The sequence below is a fragment of the Salvelinus alpinus genome, chromosome 1 (assembly GCF_045679555.1).
Source record: "Salvelinus alpinus chromosome 1, SLU_Salpinus.1, whole genome shotgun sequence".
NCBI classification, from domain to species: Eukaryota; Metazoa; Chordata; class Actinopteri; order Salmoniformes; family Salmonidae; genus Salvelinus; species Salvelinus alpinus.
In genome coordinates, this window is record NC_092086.1 from 118,102,658 (window position 1) to 118,119,245 (window position 16,588).

Here is a 16,588-nt window from a genome sequence, read left to right on the forward strand (position 1 = left end):
TCTCACAGTATTCTCCCTGTACACCGAGTCAGAACTGTAGGATAAATAAAGAGGGAATATAAGCAGACAATGAAAGCTCTTTGTCACATCCTGATCTGTTTCACCTGTCTTTGTGCTCGTCTCCACCCCCTCCAGGTGTCACCCATCTTCCACATTATCCCCTGTGTATTTATACCTGTGTTCTCTGTTTGTCTGTTGCCAGTTAGTTTTGTTTGTGAAACCCACCAGCGTTTGTTCCCCTGCTCCTGTCTGTTCCCTTGCTCCTGTTTTCTAGTCCTTTGGTGGTTTTGACCATTCTGCCTGCCCTGACGCTGAGCCTGTCTGCCCTGAGCCTGCCTGCCCTGACCCTGAGCCTGCCTGCTTTCCCTGACCCTGAGCCTGCCTGCCCTGACGCTGAGCCTGCTTGCCCTGACCCTGAGCCTGCCTGCCCTGACCCTGAGACTGCCTGCCCTGACCCTGAGCCTGCCTGCCCTGACCCTGAGCTTGCCTGCCCTGACCCTGAGCCTGAGTCTGCCTGCCCTGACCCTGAGCCTGCCTGCCTGCCCTGACCCTGAGCCTGCCTGCCCTGACGCTGAGCCTGCTTGCCCTGACCCTGAGCCTGCCTGCCCTGACCCTGAGCCTGCCTGCCCTGACGCTGAGCCTGCTTGCCCTGACCCTGAGCCTGCCTGCCCTGACGCTGAGCCTGCCTGCCCTGACCCTGAGCCTGCCTGCCCTGACCCTGAGCCTGCCTGCCCTGACGCTGAGCCTGCTTGCCCTGACCCTGAGCCTGCCTGCCCTGACCCTGAGCCTGCCTGCCCTGACGCTGAGCCTGCTTGCCCTGACCCTGAGCCTGCCTGCCCTGACCCTGAGCCTGCCTGCCCTGACGCTGAGCCTGCTTGCCCTGACCCTGAGCCTGAGACTGCCTGCCGTTCTATACCTTACCCCATCTCACTGGATTATTGACCCCTGCCTGCCTTTGACCTGTCGTTTGCCTGCCCCTTGTATTAGAAATAAACGTTTGTTTCTGCGACACTGTCTGCATCTGGGACATACCTGAAACGTGATACTCTTACAATATTCGATGATGACATTTCTCTAACACAGGCTATAGGCTACATGTGCACCACCAAGTCAGAACACTATGCTACATTATGAGGGGGAAAAGCACCTCATTATTACGCATGGGCTACTAAGATTTTGGAAGTATGATGTTGACATGATCAGTCCAGTCAAAGCTACTGTAGATATAATGTGATTTGATGTCATCTTATATGTGGCCAATGACCTTGAGCCTTTTTGGATGGGCACTTCTAATGTAACTCTATGGCAGCACCCAAGGGGCTTGAATTTTCGAGCTCTACCTTAGATTTTGCAGTGACGTAGTGTCCCCATGAGTGACAGAACACTGAGCCAATCACGGCGCAACCAGAGAACATTGCCAACCCCTACGCTCTGTGTTTTCCGCTGGCTGCCCCACCGCCACAGAAAGCACTGAGCTAGGCTGAAACACCTGCGTTTTGAAGTTGCCTTATTCAAGAAGGAGACCAGGTTTATATGCGTCCTTATTAACTTAATGTTGTTTGTTTTTTACATAGTTTGCAAACTGATATGTGACAGGTATTAATGCCAAAATAACATGCAAAACAGGCACACACAAAAAATATATATATCTATATTTTTTTTGCTAAACAGGTGGGGCCCTGGGGGCCACTGATGCATGCATACGCACACGCACACACCATACACACACCATACACACCATACACACACCATGCACCCCACACACACACCATACACACACCCTACACACCCACACACACACCATACACACCACACACAATACACACCATACACACCACACACACCCTACACACACACCATACACACCATACACACCACACACACCAGACACACACACCATATACACACACACCATACACACCACAGACACACCACACACATACACACCATGCACACCACACACACACACACCACACACAGAGGATAGGGATGGTGTGTTCCTGGCTCACTGGTTAGAGGAGAGGAGCAGATTAGAGGCGTGTGGGAGGGATGTGTCAGGCAGGCCAAGGAACAGAACAGAAATACCACTATCACAAAATCACACTAGAGATGAGATGAGAGAGAGAGAGGGTGAGAGAGAGACAGAAAGACAGAGACAGAGAGAGAGAGAGAGAGAGAGAGAGAGAGAGAGAGAGAGAGAGAGAAAGACAGAGACAGAGAGAGACAGAGACAGAGACAGAGACAGAGACAGAGACAGAGACAGAGACAGAGACAGAGACAGAGACAGAGACAGAGACAGAGACAGAGACAGAGAGAGAGAGAGAGAGAGAGAGAGAGAGAGAGAGAGAGAGAGAGAGACAGAGAGAGAGAGAGAGATAGAGAGAGATAGAGAGAGAGAGGGGGGGTGGGTATATTCTCTGTTGTTTAACATCAAAAGGCACATTTTTCATTGACACATTGCCTAGGATGTTTAACATCCTCTGTCATGCAATTATGAATGATACCAAACAATGAATTAAGAGCCCTTGTTATCTATTTTGATGTCAATACAGTCTGTTATCTGAAGGTCAGTATACCAACATAAATATAGTTGCATCATTATATGACATAAGTCTTTTGTAATGATTAATAATTCAACAAAGAGTAATATGGTCCTAATTTTACAAGTGAAATAGTAAACTCCAAAGTTCATGTCTGTGGTTGAACCAGAATCAAAGGAGACGTTGTGTATGGCAATTCTTTTTTTAAGCCCAGGAAGCAGCCATTCACCAGACTTTCAAGTTTAATAATGTCAAAATGCCTTGGGAATTTTCCCAGAGGTGGATTTGGCGCATGTGCACTTGCTCAAAAACAACACAGACTTTGCAGACCAGACATTTTTTGGTTGCATGTAACTTATTATTTAGACATTTTTTTGGAATTACATACCGGCCTGAACGGCAGTAGTGATGATAGTTGCTCAGCGAAACTCCATTATTTGGTGAGTACCGAATGAACGTATTTTGAAATTATTACGCTTGAAAAGCCGGCGAAAGCCAAGTTGAATGGCTGCTTCCTTGGTTTAAAGGAGATTTTGCCATATTCAACGTCTCCTTTAAAGCCGTATTCTGGTTCAGTCTGTGGTGTTTGGTGCGCGATATTAAGGGTCATTCGTGTACTGTTTGATAGAGGGTAACGGGCTGTAGTGCTCTTTGTGTGTGTAGTGTTGGAGCGGAGAGCCTCTATGCCCATTGGAGTCTCCCTCTGCTCTGAAGTTCACTCCGCCCCCGCGTGCTTCAGGCTGGCGGCGCTGTGCAGTTCTCCTCTCCTCCTCTCATCTGCCTCTCCAAATTCAGCGCGCTCCACTTCTCCTCTCTCTAGCCGTGTGCCTGCGTACAGACGGACCTACCGACCGCGTAAAACACGCTTTTATCTCTCAATAGACGGACAATAAGGACACAGATGTCTCCACTATTCACATTAGGAGCGTTTCCGCACTGAACTGATTTACCGGTACATTCATCACGCCTTCGATTTGTCACCATTTTTAAATGAAAAAAATGACATTGGCGTGGAATTGTGGTGGACGGTTTTACTTGAAAGTGTGGACGTGCTTTTTCAGCCTTGCAGTGCTCAGGACTCTCTCTATACCTGCTAATGAAGGTAAGTGGACATAGTTAAAACATGTATTTATAATGTGTCAATACATTTGATTGTTATTCACCTTTGATTACCTTTCCATGAAGGCAATCATTACCTTTAAACAAGGCTGATGCCCGACACTGATAAAGATACCAGTTGGCAAAAGAGCATTGATTGCGAGACGCGCAACGCAATTGACATGTCAGCCAGAGGCTGGTTTTACTCATTATGAACGTTTTACATTTTGTGTAGATTAGACATCTAACTAACATTTTGCCTTAAACATGGTTTGTAAATAGGCTTGGTCTCAGTGTTATTGATGCGAAGGAAGAGTGAGTCTCTCTCAGACATTGTTACAGCACTAAACGACCATTTCATTCCGGATCAATACCAGTGTGACAACTTCTTGACACCGTGTTAGATATTCTATATCCCAAATAGATATTGTATTTAGTCGAGCCTTACAGAGCTGTACAAATATACTAGTCTAGTTTAAGTGCTGTGAAAGTTCAGCTATTTTCCCCATGTTTCCAACCGTCTTGTTGGTTGACCGGCAGACTGTGCGTGAACAGCATTTAAATATCCTGTGATAAATTATGCCATTACCACCTTATCATGTCATTATCCTACCAGACAGACATGAGGTCAGCTCGACTAGTTATGACATTGTCCGGTTGTGAAGTTCCCCTTATTTAGGCTACTATGAATTTGATATAGATTTGGGACATTCGGTAATGGCCAGGGGAAAGTTCCAAAATGTCCTGTTTGTGACAGGAACTATGGTATTTGAAATCCTATGGACTTAATTATAAAAACGTTCATACAAACGTAATGAGACGTCATCAATGTCACATGTAGACATATCATATATGAGCCCTCCTCTCTCTCTACCACACATGCGGACACTATTTGTGATCAATTATAGTCAAAATAGAGTCTCAGGAGATTCTCTTTTAAATTTAGTTATAGTATTTTGACCTCTAAACATACAGTTCATTTCTTGACATTCTGTGCATTATATTTCTTGACATTCCGTCCATTATATTTCTTGACATTCCGTCCATTATATTTCTTGACATTCCGTCCATTATATTTCTTGACATTCTGTCCATTATATTTCTTGACATTCCGTCCATTATATTTCTTGACATTCCGTCCATTATATTTCTTGACATTCCGTCCATTATATTTCTTGACATTCTGTCCATTATATTTCTTGACATTCTGTCCATTATATTTCTTGACATTCCGTCCATTATATTTCTTGACATTCCGTCCATTATATTTCTTGACATTCCGTCCATTATATTTCTTGACATTCCGTCCATTATATTTCTTGACATTCCGTCCATTATATTTCTTGACATTCCGTCCATTATATTTCTTGACATTCTGTCCATTATATTTCTTGACATTCTGTCCATTATATTTCTTGACATTCTGTCACATATTGAGACCTGTGTGTGTGTGTGTGTGTGTGTGTGTGTGTGTGTGTGTGTGTGTGTGTGTGTGTGTGTGTGTGTGTGTGTGTGTGTGTGTGTGTGTGTGTGTGTGTGTGTGTGTGTGTGTGTGTGTGTGTGTGTGCTGCAGTTGAATAGCCCCAGCTGATGATGACTGGGCCTAACAAACAGCATCACTACATAACAGCACCCTAATCCCACAGGAATTCAGCCTAATGGTCTGATTCAGAGGCTGTGTGTCCCAAATGGAAAATGTTCCCTATATAGCCCATTACTTTACACCAGAGCCAAATGGAACCCTATTCCCTATTATAGTACACTACTTTAGACCAGAGCCCTATGGAACCCTATTCCCTATGTAGTGCACTACTTTAGACCAGAACCCTATGGAACCCTATTCCCTATATAGTACACTACTTTAGACCAGAGTCCTATATAACCCTATTCTCTTTATAGTGCACTTGGGCTCATAGGGTTCTGGTCCAAAGAAGAGCACTTCTGGGACATTCAGATAGGATTTGACGTCAACACAATATATCCACAGTGATTTAGTGAAGTAACACCATAACGCTCCCACGTGAAATAATTCTCTTAGGTTTTTAAATCGTTACACACTGTATGGATAAAGAGATGTCCATTCAAACAAGTATTACGAATTAATTTGCTTCTATTGGACTCTGGGGAAGGATTTGCTGTTAAAACATCCGTCCTTTTACTGCTGAACGTAATGTAGACAAATACACTACTACCTTCTTACATCCTTGTATCCACTCTGGGAGTAGGTCATTACATGTTAGATATTACTGTCGGACCTAGAAGCAGTTCGCTACACTCACAGTGACATCTGCTAACCACGTGTATGTGACCAGTAACATTTGATTTGATTCAATGGTGACAACCACCATGAATCATCTGAATTCTCTGACTATGAGAATAATACACACTTAGTTTCACTACGGGGAAAGGGTTCTCCTGTCGTCTATTGATGTACGCCAAGAAGATCTCCTTATATCCTCTCTTTGGAGAAAGACCTCCCTGTTATCATCGACTTCACTACGACGTATTTCTACCATTTCTCCTAATTAGGATTTAGGATATGTTCCTAAGGGTACTGTTCTATCTTGAGAACTAGACAGTGTCTGTTAGCCTGCCTGCCAATCAGCTGGAACAAACCAAAGACCTACTTTCAGAAACTTTAAATAGACAGTTTGTTATGCTAGGAATGATGGCTTTTCATTGGTGAAGGAATGATGACTTTTCATTGGTGAAGGAATGATGACTTTTCATTGGTGAAGGAATGATGACGTTTCATTGGTGAAGGCATGTTGACGTTTCATTGGTGAAGGTATGTTGACGTTTCACTGGTGAAGGAATGTTGACGTTTCATTGGTGAAGGAATGTTGACGTTTCATTGGTGAAGGAATGATGACGTTTCATTGGTGAAGGAATGATGACGTTTCATTGGTGAAGGAATGTTGACGTTTCATTGGTGAAGGCATGTTGACGTTTCATTGGTGAAGGCAATGGTCGTTGTGCCCTTAACATATCGGTCATGATTCTTCAGCAACATTTTGCAAAGGTCTGTTATACTATTCACTATCTCTGTCAGGTCTGTTATACTATTCACTAGCTCTGTCAATACTGTTCAGTTACCAGTAGGTCTGTCTATACTGTCTATCAGTTACCAGTAGGTCTGTCTATACTGTTCAAGTAGGTCTGTCTATACTGTTCAGTTTCCAGTAGGTCTGTCTATACTGTTCAGTTACCAGTAGGTCTGTCTATACTGTTCAAGTAGGTCTGTCTATACTGTTCAGTTACCAGTAGGTCTGTCTATACTGATCAGTTACCAGTAGGTCTGTCTATACTGATCAGTTTCCAGTAGGTCTGTCTATACTGTTCAGTTACCAGTAGGTCTGTCTATACTGTTTATACTGATCAGTTACCAGTAGGTCTGTGTATACTGTTCAGTTTCCAGTAGGTCTGTCTATACTGTTTATACTGTTCAGTTACCAGTAGGTCTGTCTATACTGTTCAGTTACCAGTCGGTTTGTCTATACTGTTCAGTTACCAGTCGGTCTGTCTATACTGTTCGGTTACCAGTAGGTCTGTCTATACTGATCAGTTTTCAGTAGGTCTGTCTATACTGTTCAGTTACCAGTCGGTCTGTCTATACTGTTCAGTTACCAATCGGTCTGTCTATACTGTTCAGTTACCAGTAGGTCTGTCTATACTGTTCGGTTACCAGTAGGTCTGTCTATACTGATCAGTTACCAGTCGGTCTGTCTATACTGTTCAGTTACCAGTCGGTTTGTCTATACTGTTCAGTTACCAGTCGGTCTGTCTATACTGATCAGTTACCAGTAGTTCTGTCTATTGTATGGCTCACAGAATGATCACTATAATTTGAGTTATGTGAAAAAGGTGTTTTTCATTTCAAATCTTCCCAAATGTGTTCTACATACTAACTGTGTCCTTCCTGTGTTTCTGCAGTGAATTTACTGGACTCTCGCTCTGTCATGGGGGACCTTGGGTGGATCGCCTACCCAAAGAATGGGGTGAGTGGTACTTCATAAATGCTCACACAAACTCAGTCTCCTTTTCAGTCTGCCCGGACCAATCCTCATCAGTGTCTGTCCCAGCTCAACTCAGCTCAGCCCCAACTCAGCTCAGCCCCAGCTCAGCCCCAACCTAGCTCAGCCCCAGCTCAGCCCCAACCCAGCTCGACCCCAGCTCAGCCCCAGCTCAGCCCCAGCTCAGCCCCAACCCAGCTCCACCCCAGCTCAGCCCCAACCTAGCTCAACCCCAGCCCAACCCAGCTTAGCCCCAGCTCAGCCCCAAACCAGCTCAACCCCAGCTCAGCCCCAGCTCAGCCCCAGCCCAGCTCCACCCCAGCTCAACCCCAACCTAGCTCAACCCAGCTCAGCCCCAGCCCAACCCAGCTCAACCCCAGCTCAGCCCCAGCTCAGCCCCAGCCCAGCTCCACCCCAGCTCAACCCCAACCTAGCTCAACCCAGCTCAGCCCCAGCCCAACCTAGCTCAACCCAGCTCAGCCCCAGCCCAACCCAGCTCAACCCCAGCTCAGCCCCAACCCAGCTCAGCCCCAGCCCAACCCAGCTCAGCCCCAGCTCAGCCCCAACCTAGCTCAACCCCAGCCCAACCCAGCTCAACCCCAGCTCAACCCCAGCTCAACCCCAGCTCAGCCCCAGCTCAACCCCAGCTCAGCCCCAACCCAGCTCAGCCCAGCTCCACCCCAGCTCAACCTCAGCCCAACCCAGCTCAACCCCAGCTCAGCCCCAGCTCAGCCCCAGCTCAGCCCCAGCTCAGCCCCAGCCCAGCCCCAACCCAGCTCAACCCCAGCCCAACCCAGCTCAGCCCCAGCTCAGCCCCAACCCAGCTCAGCCCAGCTCCACCCCAGCTCAACCCCAGCTCAGCCCCAACCCAACCCAGCTCAGCCCCAGCTCAGCCCCAACCCAGCTCACCCCCAGCCAAACCCAGCTCAGCCCCAACCCAGCTCAACCCCAGCCAAACCCAGCTCAGCCACAACCCCAGCTCAACCCCAGCTATGTCGGCAACAGTTTCAACAGAATAAACACAACAAAACACGCAATCAAAGGATGATGCTTGTTACTACTGTTTGGGATATAGCAGGTCAAAGGATGATGCTTGTTAGTACTGTTTGGGATATAGCAGGTCAAAGGATGATGCTTGTTACTACTGTTTGGGATATAACAGGTCAAAGGATGATGCTTGTTACTACTGTTTGGGATATAACAGGTCAAAGGATGACGCTTGTTACTACTGTTTGGGATATAGCAGGTCAACGTTGGGAATCTCCCAGGCGATTGAACAACAGACAGACCTCTCATAGTCAGAGAGAGGGAAGGGAGAGAGAGAGGGAAGGGAGAGAGAGAGGGAAGGGAGAGAGGGAAGGGCAGGGTTTTTAAGGTCTCCAGAGACATGCAGCTAAGGCTTCTAATTACACAGAACTATTTCCTCACACTAATTTCTTATTGACTCCATAAGGGAGGGGTGGAAGGGGAGGGGCAGAAGGGGAGGGGGGAGGGGCAGAAGGGGAGGGGAAGAGGAGGGGCGGAAGGGGAGGGAAGAGGAGGGGCGGAAGGGGAGGGGGGGGGGGGGGGGGGAAGGGGATAAGGGCAGTCTGAGCCAGCTCTGATCCTCATGAGTGCTGGGAAATCTAGTGACCAGCCTGATAGGGCCATCAATTAATTGCATCAATTACATTTTTTCCAAGAAGTGAAACGAATAGTCTGATCATTTAAAACATCGAAGAAAAGCGTCTCAGCTCAAGGAAATCATCTTTGGATTGGCTCAAACGTGACCCACCACCTAAATTCGGTGTTATGTAGCAACATTTTAAATAGTGTTTTTACATTGGATTAAAGTATAGACAGAGCTTCTAAATAGTGTATCAGCCACTGTAGTGGGAGGGAACATGAGGAAGTAGAGACTCAGAGCTTCTAAATAGTGTATCAGCCACTGTAGTGGGAGGAAACATGGGGAAGTAGACTCAGCTTCTAAATAGTGTATCATACACTGTAGTGGGAGGGAACATGAGGAAGTAGAGACTCAGAGCTTCTAAATAGTGTATTATACACTGTAGTTGGAGGAAACATGGGGAAGTAGAGACTCAGAGCTTCTAAATAGTGTATCAGCCACTGTAGTGGGAGGAAACATGAGGAAGTAGAGACTCAGAGCTTCTAAATAGTGTATCATACACTGTAGTGGCAGGGAACATGAGGAAGTAGACTCAGCTTCTAAATAGTGTATCATACACTGTAGTGGGAGGGAACATGGGGAAGTAGACTCAGCTTCTAAATAGTGTATCATACACTGTAGTGGGAGGGAACATGGGGAAGTAGACTCAGCTTCTAAATAGTGTATCATACACTATGTGTATGAGTGGGAGGGAACATGGGGAAGTAATGCAGCTTTAAAAGGTGATACACTTAGAATCCCATTTAGGACAAATGCATTTTGCTGTGGTTTTCACACTTGCTCTACATTAATCACTGTGAAACATATATTTAGTAAAGGAATACTTTCACCAAACTGCCAAAATGGATTCTCTGAACATTATCTCACTGAGTTTCCCCATCAGGCAAACCGTTAACAATATTACATTGAGTATTGTTGTATAACAAAGATAACCTTTCACATTGACCAGCTGCAGTGCTGTTCATTGTTTACGCCCATTTTAGCATAGTTTACACCCTCTATAGGGCGGAACACAATTGGTCCAGCGTCGTTCGGGTTTGGCCAGGGGGTAGGCCATCATTGTAAAATAAGAATTTGTTCCTAACTGACTTGCCTAGTTAAACAAAGGTTAAACCCACGCATCTCTTAAAGAATTCACTTTGGAACATGTGACTGTGGCTATGTGCTAAAGCAGTGAGGTTAAATAAATAATAAATGCTTAAATAAAAACTGAGAAAAGATTTCAACAATAAAATACTTTGTTAACTTCAAGTGCTAAAAATAGTAGCCTACAATTTAAGAAAAACCTTAAAACACACAAACACGTAAAGGCTTAGGTTAAAATCTAAATACAAAAGATAAGATAAATATACAGTAAGATCAATATACAGGCCTATATCATCAGATCCTTGGAGTAACTTCAGGCCATGTTATGATATTAACAATGTAATCTAGCCTGAGAACATATTTCATATTTCTTTGAGAATATATATGTAATGACCATGTGCTTTTCAATATAGAAGTCTTGATCTTCTCAAAAATATATGTTTGCCTGGTTGTGTCCAGTCCGGGGGACGGCTTTCACATCTCTGGGAGGAAGGATGTCAACATTACACAGAGTGAAAGCTCCTTGGCCACAACACCACCAGGCTCCAGACCATTACAGCTGTAAAGGAGTGAAACCTGGTTCCATCTGAGTGAAAGCTCCTCGGTCACAACAACACCAGGCTCCAGACCGTTACAGCTGTAAAGGAGTGAAACCTGGTTCCATCTGAGTGAAAGCTCCTCGGCCACAACACCACCAGGCTCCAGACCATTACAGCTGTAAAGGAGTGAAACCTGGTTCCATCTGAGTGAAAGCTCCTCGGCCACAACAACACCAGGCTCCAGACCATTACAGCTGTAAAGGAGGAAAGCAGACTAAAATAGACAAGACATTAAAACATTACATTCCAGCAATAACATTCATTGACCCCCAAGTTCAAGCAATAAGCTCAAAGTACAAAGACAACACACCTGAAGTGTTGCGTGTTCACCTTCGATCACCTCCTTGTACTGGAGACAAGACAAAGTCCAGAAAAATAGGTTAAAACGTGAATGAATGTCCTGTAGCTTGTTATTGCCTGTTGACTACTACAGCGGTACTAAAATGCCCTGTACATAATGAACCTCCATCCAGCCAAACAATGGCAATACAGACACAAGATAACTAGCTAGATTTAGCAAACATTTAGCTTCATAATTACCAGCTAGCTAGATAAAAATGGTATTGATCTAGCTCGCCAGCTAGTTGACCATATAAAAAAACAACCCTCAAAATCTATAATCCAATAGCTATTTAGCTATAATTTCATTGTGGCTAGCTAGCTAGCCAACTTAGCATGTGTCCCTATAACGTAACATATGGTTTGATTAGCTTGCTAACAGTTAGCATTCCCACCACAGTGGCTATTTTTTGTAGCCATCTAGTTAAACATGACAAATTGGTAAACAAAGATTATCATCATGTTATACATGGTTTAGCACATGAGCAATCAACATTAACAGCAGAAACCAACTGAGCTAACTGCTCAGCTAACTGTATTAATGTTGCTTCATCCCGCAATGAGCCGTCTGTAAACAATTGCTTTTTGCGGGATGTAGCGAGCTGTAACGGTGACTGTATGCAACTGCTAGCTAGCTAGCTCCAGGGCCTTCAGAAAGATTCACACCCCTTGAATTTTTCCACATTTTGTTACATTACAGACTTATTCTATAATGTATTTAAAAAAAAATCCCCTCATCAATCTACACACAATACAGCATAATGATGAAGTAAAAACAGGTTTTTAGAAATGTTTGCTAATTTATATAAAAAAAAAAAAAAATGTATGTCACATTTACATAAGTATTCTGACTCTTTACTCAGTACTTTGTTGAAGCACCTTTGGCAGCGATTACAGCATCAAGTCTTCTTGGGTGTGATGCTACAAGCTTGGCACACCTGTATTTGGGAGTTTCTCCCATTTTTCTCTGCAGATCCTCTCAAGCTCTGTCAGGTTGAATGGGAAATGTCGCTGCACAGCTGTTTTCAGGTCTCCAGAGATGTTCGATCTGGTTCAAGTCCGGGCTCTGGCTGCGCCACTCAAGGACTTTCAGAGACTTGTCCCGAAGCCACTCATGCGTTGTCTTGGTTTTGTGCTTAGGGTTGTTGTCCTTTTGGAAGGTGAACCTTCACCCCAGTCTGAGGTCCTGAATGCTCTGGAGCAGGTTTTCATCAAGGATCTCTCTGTACTTTGCTCCGTTCATCTTTCCCTCGATCCTGACTAGTCTCCCAGTCCCTGCCGCTGAAAACATCCCCACAGCATGATGCTGCCACCACAATGCTTCACCGTAGGGATGGTACCAGGTTTCCTCCAGTCGTGAATCTTGGTTACATCTGAACAGAGAATCTTGTTTCTCATGGTCTGAGTCTTGTCATGTGCCTTTTACTGAGGAGTGGCTTCCGTCTGGCCACTCTAACATAAAGGCGCGATTGGTGGAGTGCTGCAGAGATGGTTGTCCTTCTGGAAGGTTTTCCCATTTCCACAGAGGAACTCTGGAGCTCTGTCAGAGTGACCATTGGGTTCTTGGTCACATACCTGACCAAGGCCCTTCTCCCCCGATTGCTCAGTTTGAGGAGGCGGCCAGCTCTAGGAAGAGTCTTCGTGGTTCCAAACGCCTTCCATTTAAGAATGATTGAGGCCACTGTATTCTTCGGGACCTTCAATGCTGCAAACATTTTTTGGTACCCTTCCCCAGATCTGTGCCTCGACACAATCCTTTCTGGGAGGACAATTCCTGTGATTTCATACCTTGGTTTTTTCTCTGAAATGCACTGTCAATTATGGGACCTTATATAGACACGTGTGTGCCTTTTCAAATCATGTCCAATCAACTGAATTTACCACAGGTGGACTGAAAATCAAGATTTAGAAACATCTCAAGGATGATCAATGGAAACAGGATGCACCTGAGCTCAATTTCGAGTCTCATAGCAAAGGGTCTGAATACTGAGTTATAATAAGGTATTTCTGTTTTTCTAAAAACCTGTTTTCACTTTGTCATTATGGGGTATTGTGATGTCATTATGGGGTATTGTGATGTCATTAGGGGGTATTGTGTGTAGATTGCTGAGGATTTTTATTTATTTAATCCATTTTAGAATAAGACTGAACATTTAACAAAATGTGGAGAAATTCAAGGGGTCTGAATACTTTCTGAAGGCACTTTTAACTGTAGACTTTTAGCTAACAATAGCTAGCAATGAAAATGAGACAATAACATATGTACATGTAGCTATCTTGGCGTTTTAACTGTTGACTTTTACCAGTGTATTGATTATGATGATTCACCGCAGACTTAAACACTTTTAAAATAATCAAATGAAATGTATTTATACAGCCCTTCTTACATCAGCTGATATCTCAAAGTGCTGTACAGAAACCCAGCCTAAAATCCCAAACAGCAAGCAATGCAGGAAGTAGTGTAGAAGTGTAGAAGCACCTTAATCCTTCCCACTCGGCTTCAACCAGTCCAGACTGCTCTTTCTCTTAGTTCTCTCTTTCTCTTAGCTCTTTCTTTATCTTTCATTCTGTGTTGAGGGGCTAGGGGGGATGCCTAGGGACTGAGTACTTGGGTTTGGTGTGCGTGATGTTTAGTGCACAGTTGAGCCCCAGAAATAGTGATGGCTTGGAGTGGCTTGGAGTGAGTTACAGGGTTCAAGTGGGAGAGCTAAACGGGGAGAGAAACAGCAAAGGGTGCATTCAGAGGAGTGAACAGGAGGATAGAGAGTAACGAGTGAAAGGAAGTGAGTAAAGAAATAGAGAAGGATAAAAAGATGCAAGGAGGAAGAAAAGGTAAAGGTCAGGTTAAGAAATCCTTTCTGTTATCATCAAACACAGTTGTTCTGTCTACAGGAACAGTCTGTATAGTACAGAGAAGACAACAGGAGGAGTAAAGATCTCTAACAGTGCCAACACTAATCAACTTAAGATCACCATGTCTAGATAGAAACACAAACATTGCAAGGTAAACCCAGTGACGCTGGTCAATTAACACTGAGTATACAACACATTAAGAGCACCTTTTGCCATGACATAGACGGACCAGGTGAATCCAGGTGAAAGTTATGATCCCTTATTGATGTCACCTGTTAAATCCACTTCAATCAGTGTAGATGAAGGGGAGGAGACAGGTGGTTAAAGAAGGATTTTTAAGCCTTGAGACAACTGAGACATGGATTGTGTATGTGTGCCATTCAGACGGTGAATGGGCAAGACAAAAGATTTAAGTTTCTTTCGTTCCAGGAAGTGCAACACTGCTGTGTTTTTCACGGTCAATATTTTCCCGTGTGTATCAAGAATGGTCCACCACCCAAAGGACAGTGGGAAGTATTGGAGTCAACATGGGCCAGCATCCTTGTGGAATGCTTTCGACACCTTGTAGAGTCCACGCCCAGGCAAATTGAAGCTTTTCTGCGGGCAAAGGGGGGTGTAACTAAATATTAGGAAGGTGGTCCTAATGTTTTGTCCTGTCAGTGTATCGCCGGTCCGTCCTGGGTAATCCCTTTGTGTGAGTGTACTGTACCTCCAGTCGTTGTGAAGAGCACCTCGTTATATCTTCCTGGGTGATTCCTAAATGGCTCCATATTCACTGTATAGTGGAGTACTTTTTTTACCAGATCCTTAAGGGCCCTCGTCAACTGTAGTACACTGTATAGGGAGTAGGGTTTGGGAAGCACACGCTGTTAGAGTGAGTGTCTGTTAGGCCTAATCTGTTTTAAAGCCGAGTCCAACCTGTTACTTTACATCCTGTTTATCAGCGTTAAGAGGATTTGTCTCTGGGGTCTTTGCTGAGTGTGTGTGTGTGTGTGTGTGTGTGTGTGTGTGTGTGTGTGTGTGTGTGTGTGTGTGTGTGTGTGTGTGTGTTTTACTCTGCTGGGTGTGTCATCAGGGGTCCAACCAGACCTCAGACTCAGCACTGCACACAGATACGTGCAGGCAGGCATGTAGGCAGACAGACAGACAGACTGGCAGGCATGTAGGCACACAGACAGGCAGGCAGGCAGGCATGTAGGCAGGCAGGCATGCATGTAGGCAGACAGGCAGACAGACTGGCAGGCATGTAGGCACACAGACAGGCAGGCATGTAGGCAGGCAGGCATGCATGTAGGCAGGCAGGCAGGCATGTAGGCAGACAGGCAGACAGACTGGCAGGCATGTAGGCACACAGGCAGGCAGGCAGGCATGTAGGCAGACAGGCAGACAGACTGGCAGGCATGTAGGCACACAGACAGACAGGCAGGCAGGCATGTAGGCAGGCAGACAGACAGGCAGAAAGGCAGGCATGTGGACAGACACAGACAGACAGGCAGGCAGGCATGTAGGCAGGCAGGCAGACAGACAGACAGACAGGTAGGTAGGTAGGTAGGTAGGTAGGTAGGTAGGTAGGTAGGTAGGTAGGTAGGTAGGTAGGTAGGTAGGCTGACAGACAGACAGACAGACAGACAGGCAGGCGCTGTGAAAAATGCCATTTGCTGTTTGAGTTGTACTGTCCCATTATCCTAACTGTTACATCTGCTTAGCAGTCGTTCAATCTTCCCAACAGTTGGGATAATGGGACAATTCTATATAATGCAATTTCTCACCTGCATTGAGGTACGTTTTCTGAGCCATTTCTGATGTTGGCTCAGCGGGGTCTTAATGCTTTCGGAAAGTATTCAGGCCCCTTCACTTTTTCCACTTTTTGTTACGTTACAGCCTTATTCTAAAATGTATTAAATTGTTCTTTCCCCTCATCATTCTACACACAATACCCCATAGTGACAAAGCAAAAACATTTTTTGTGTGCAAATTTATGAAACATTAAAACTGGAAATATCACATTTACGTAAGTATTCAGACCCTTTACTCAGTACTTTTTGAAGCACCTTTGGCAGCGATTACAGCCAGAAGTCTTCTTGGGTATGACGCTACAAGCTTGGCACACCTGTATTTCGGGAGTTTCTCACATTCTTCTCTGCAGAACCTCTCAAGCTGTAAGGTTGGATGGGGAGCATCGCTGCACAGCTATTTTCAGGTCTCTCCAGAGACGTTCGATCGGGTTCTGGCTGCGCCACTCAAGGACATTCAGAGACTTGTCCCGAAGCCACTCCTTCATTATCTTGGCTGTGTGCTTCGAGTCATTGTCTTGTTGGAAGGTGAACCTTAGCCCCAGTCTGGCACACAGCCAAAACAACGCAGAACTGGCTTCGGGACAAGGCCCTTCCCCCC

General features: G+C 45.1%; 1 protein-coding gene across 1 annotated transcript in view; it reads left to right on the forward strand.

Annotated features, from left to right (window-relative positions):
• Positions 1 to 3,331: 3,331 nt before the first annotated feature.
• Positions 3,332 to 16,588, forward strand: part of LOC139539692 (ephrin type-A receptor 5) — a 161,850-nt gene continuing 148,593 nt past the window's right edge. Inside the window, exons 1-2 of the mRNA XM_071342873.1 lie at positions 3,332 to 3,642; positions 7,572 to 7,636. Of these exons, the coding sequence (XP_071198974.1) occupies positions 3,531 to 3,642; positions 7,572 to 7,636 (177 nt within the window). The 5' untranslated portion in view covers positions 3,332 to 3,530. The remainder of the gene's footprint in view (positions 3,643 to 7,571; positions 7,637 to 16,588) is intronic.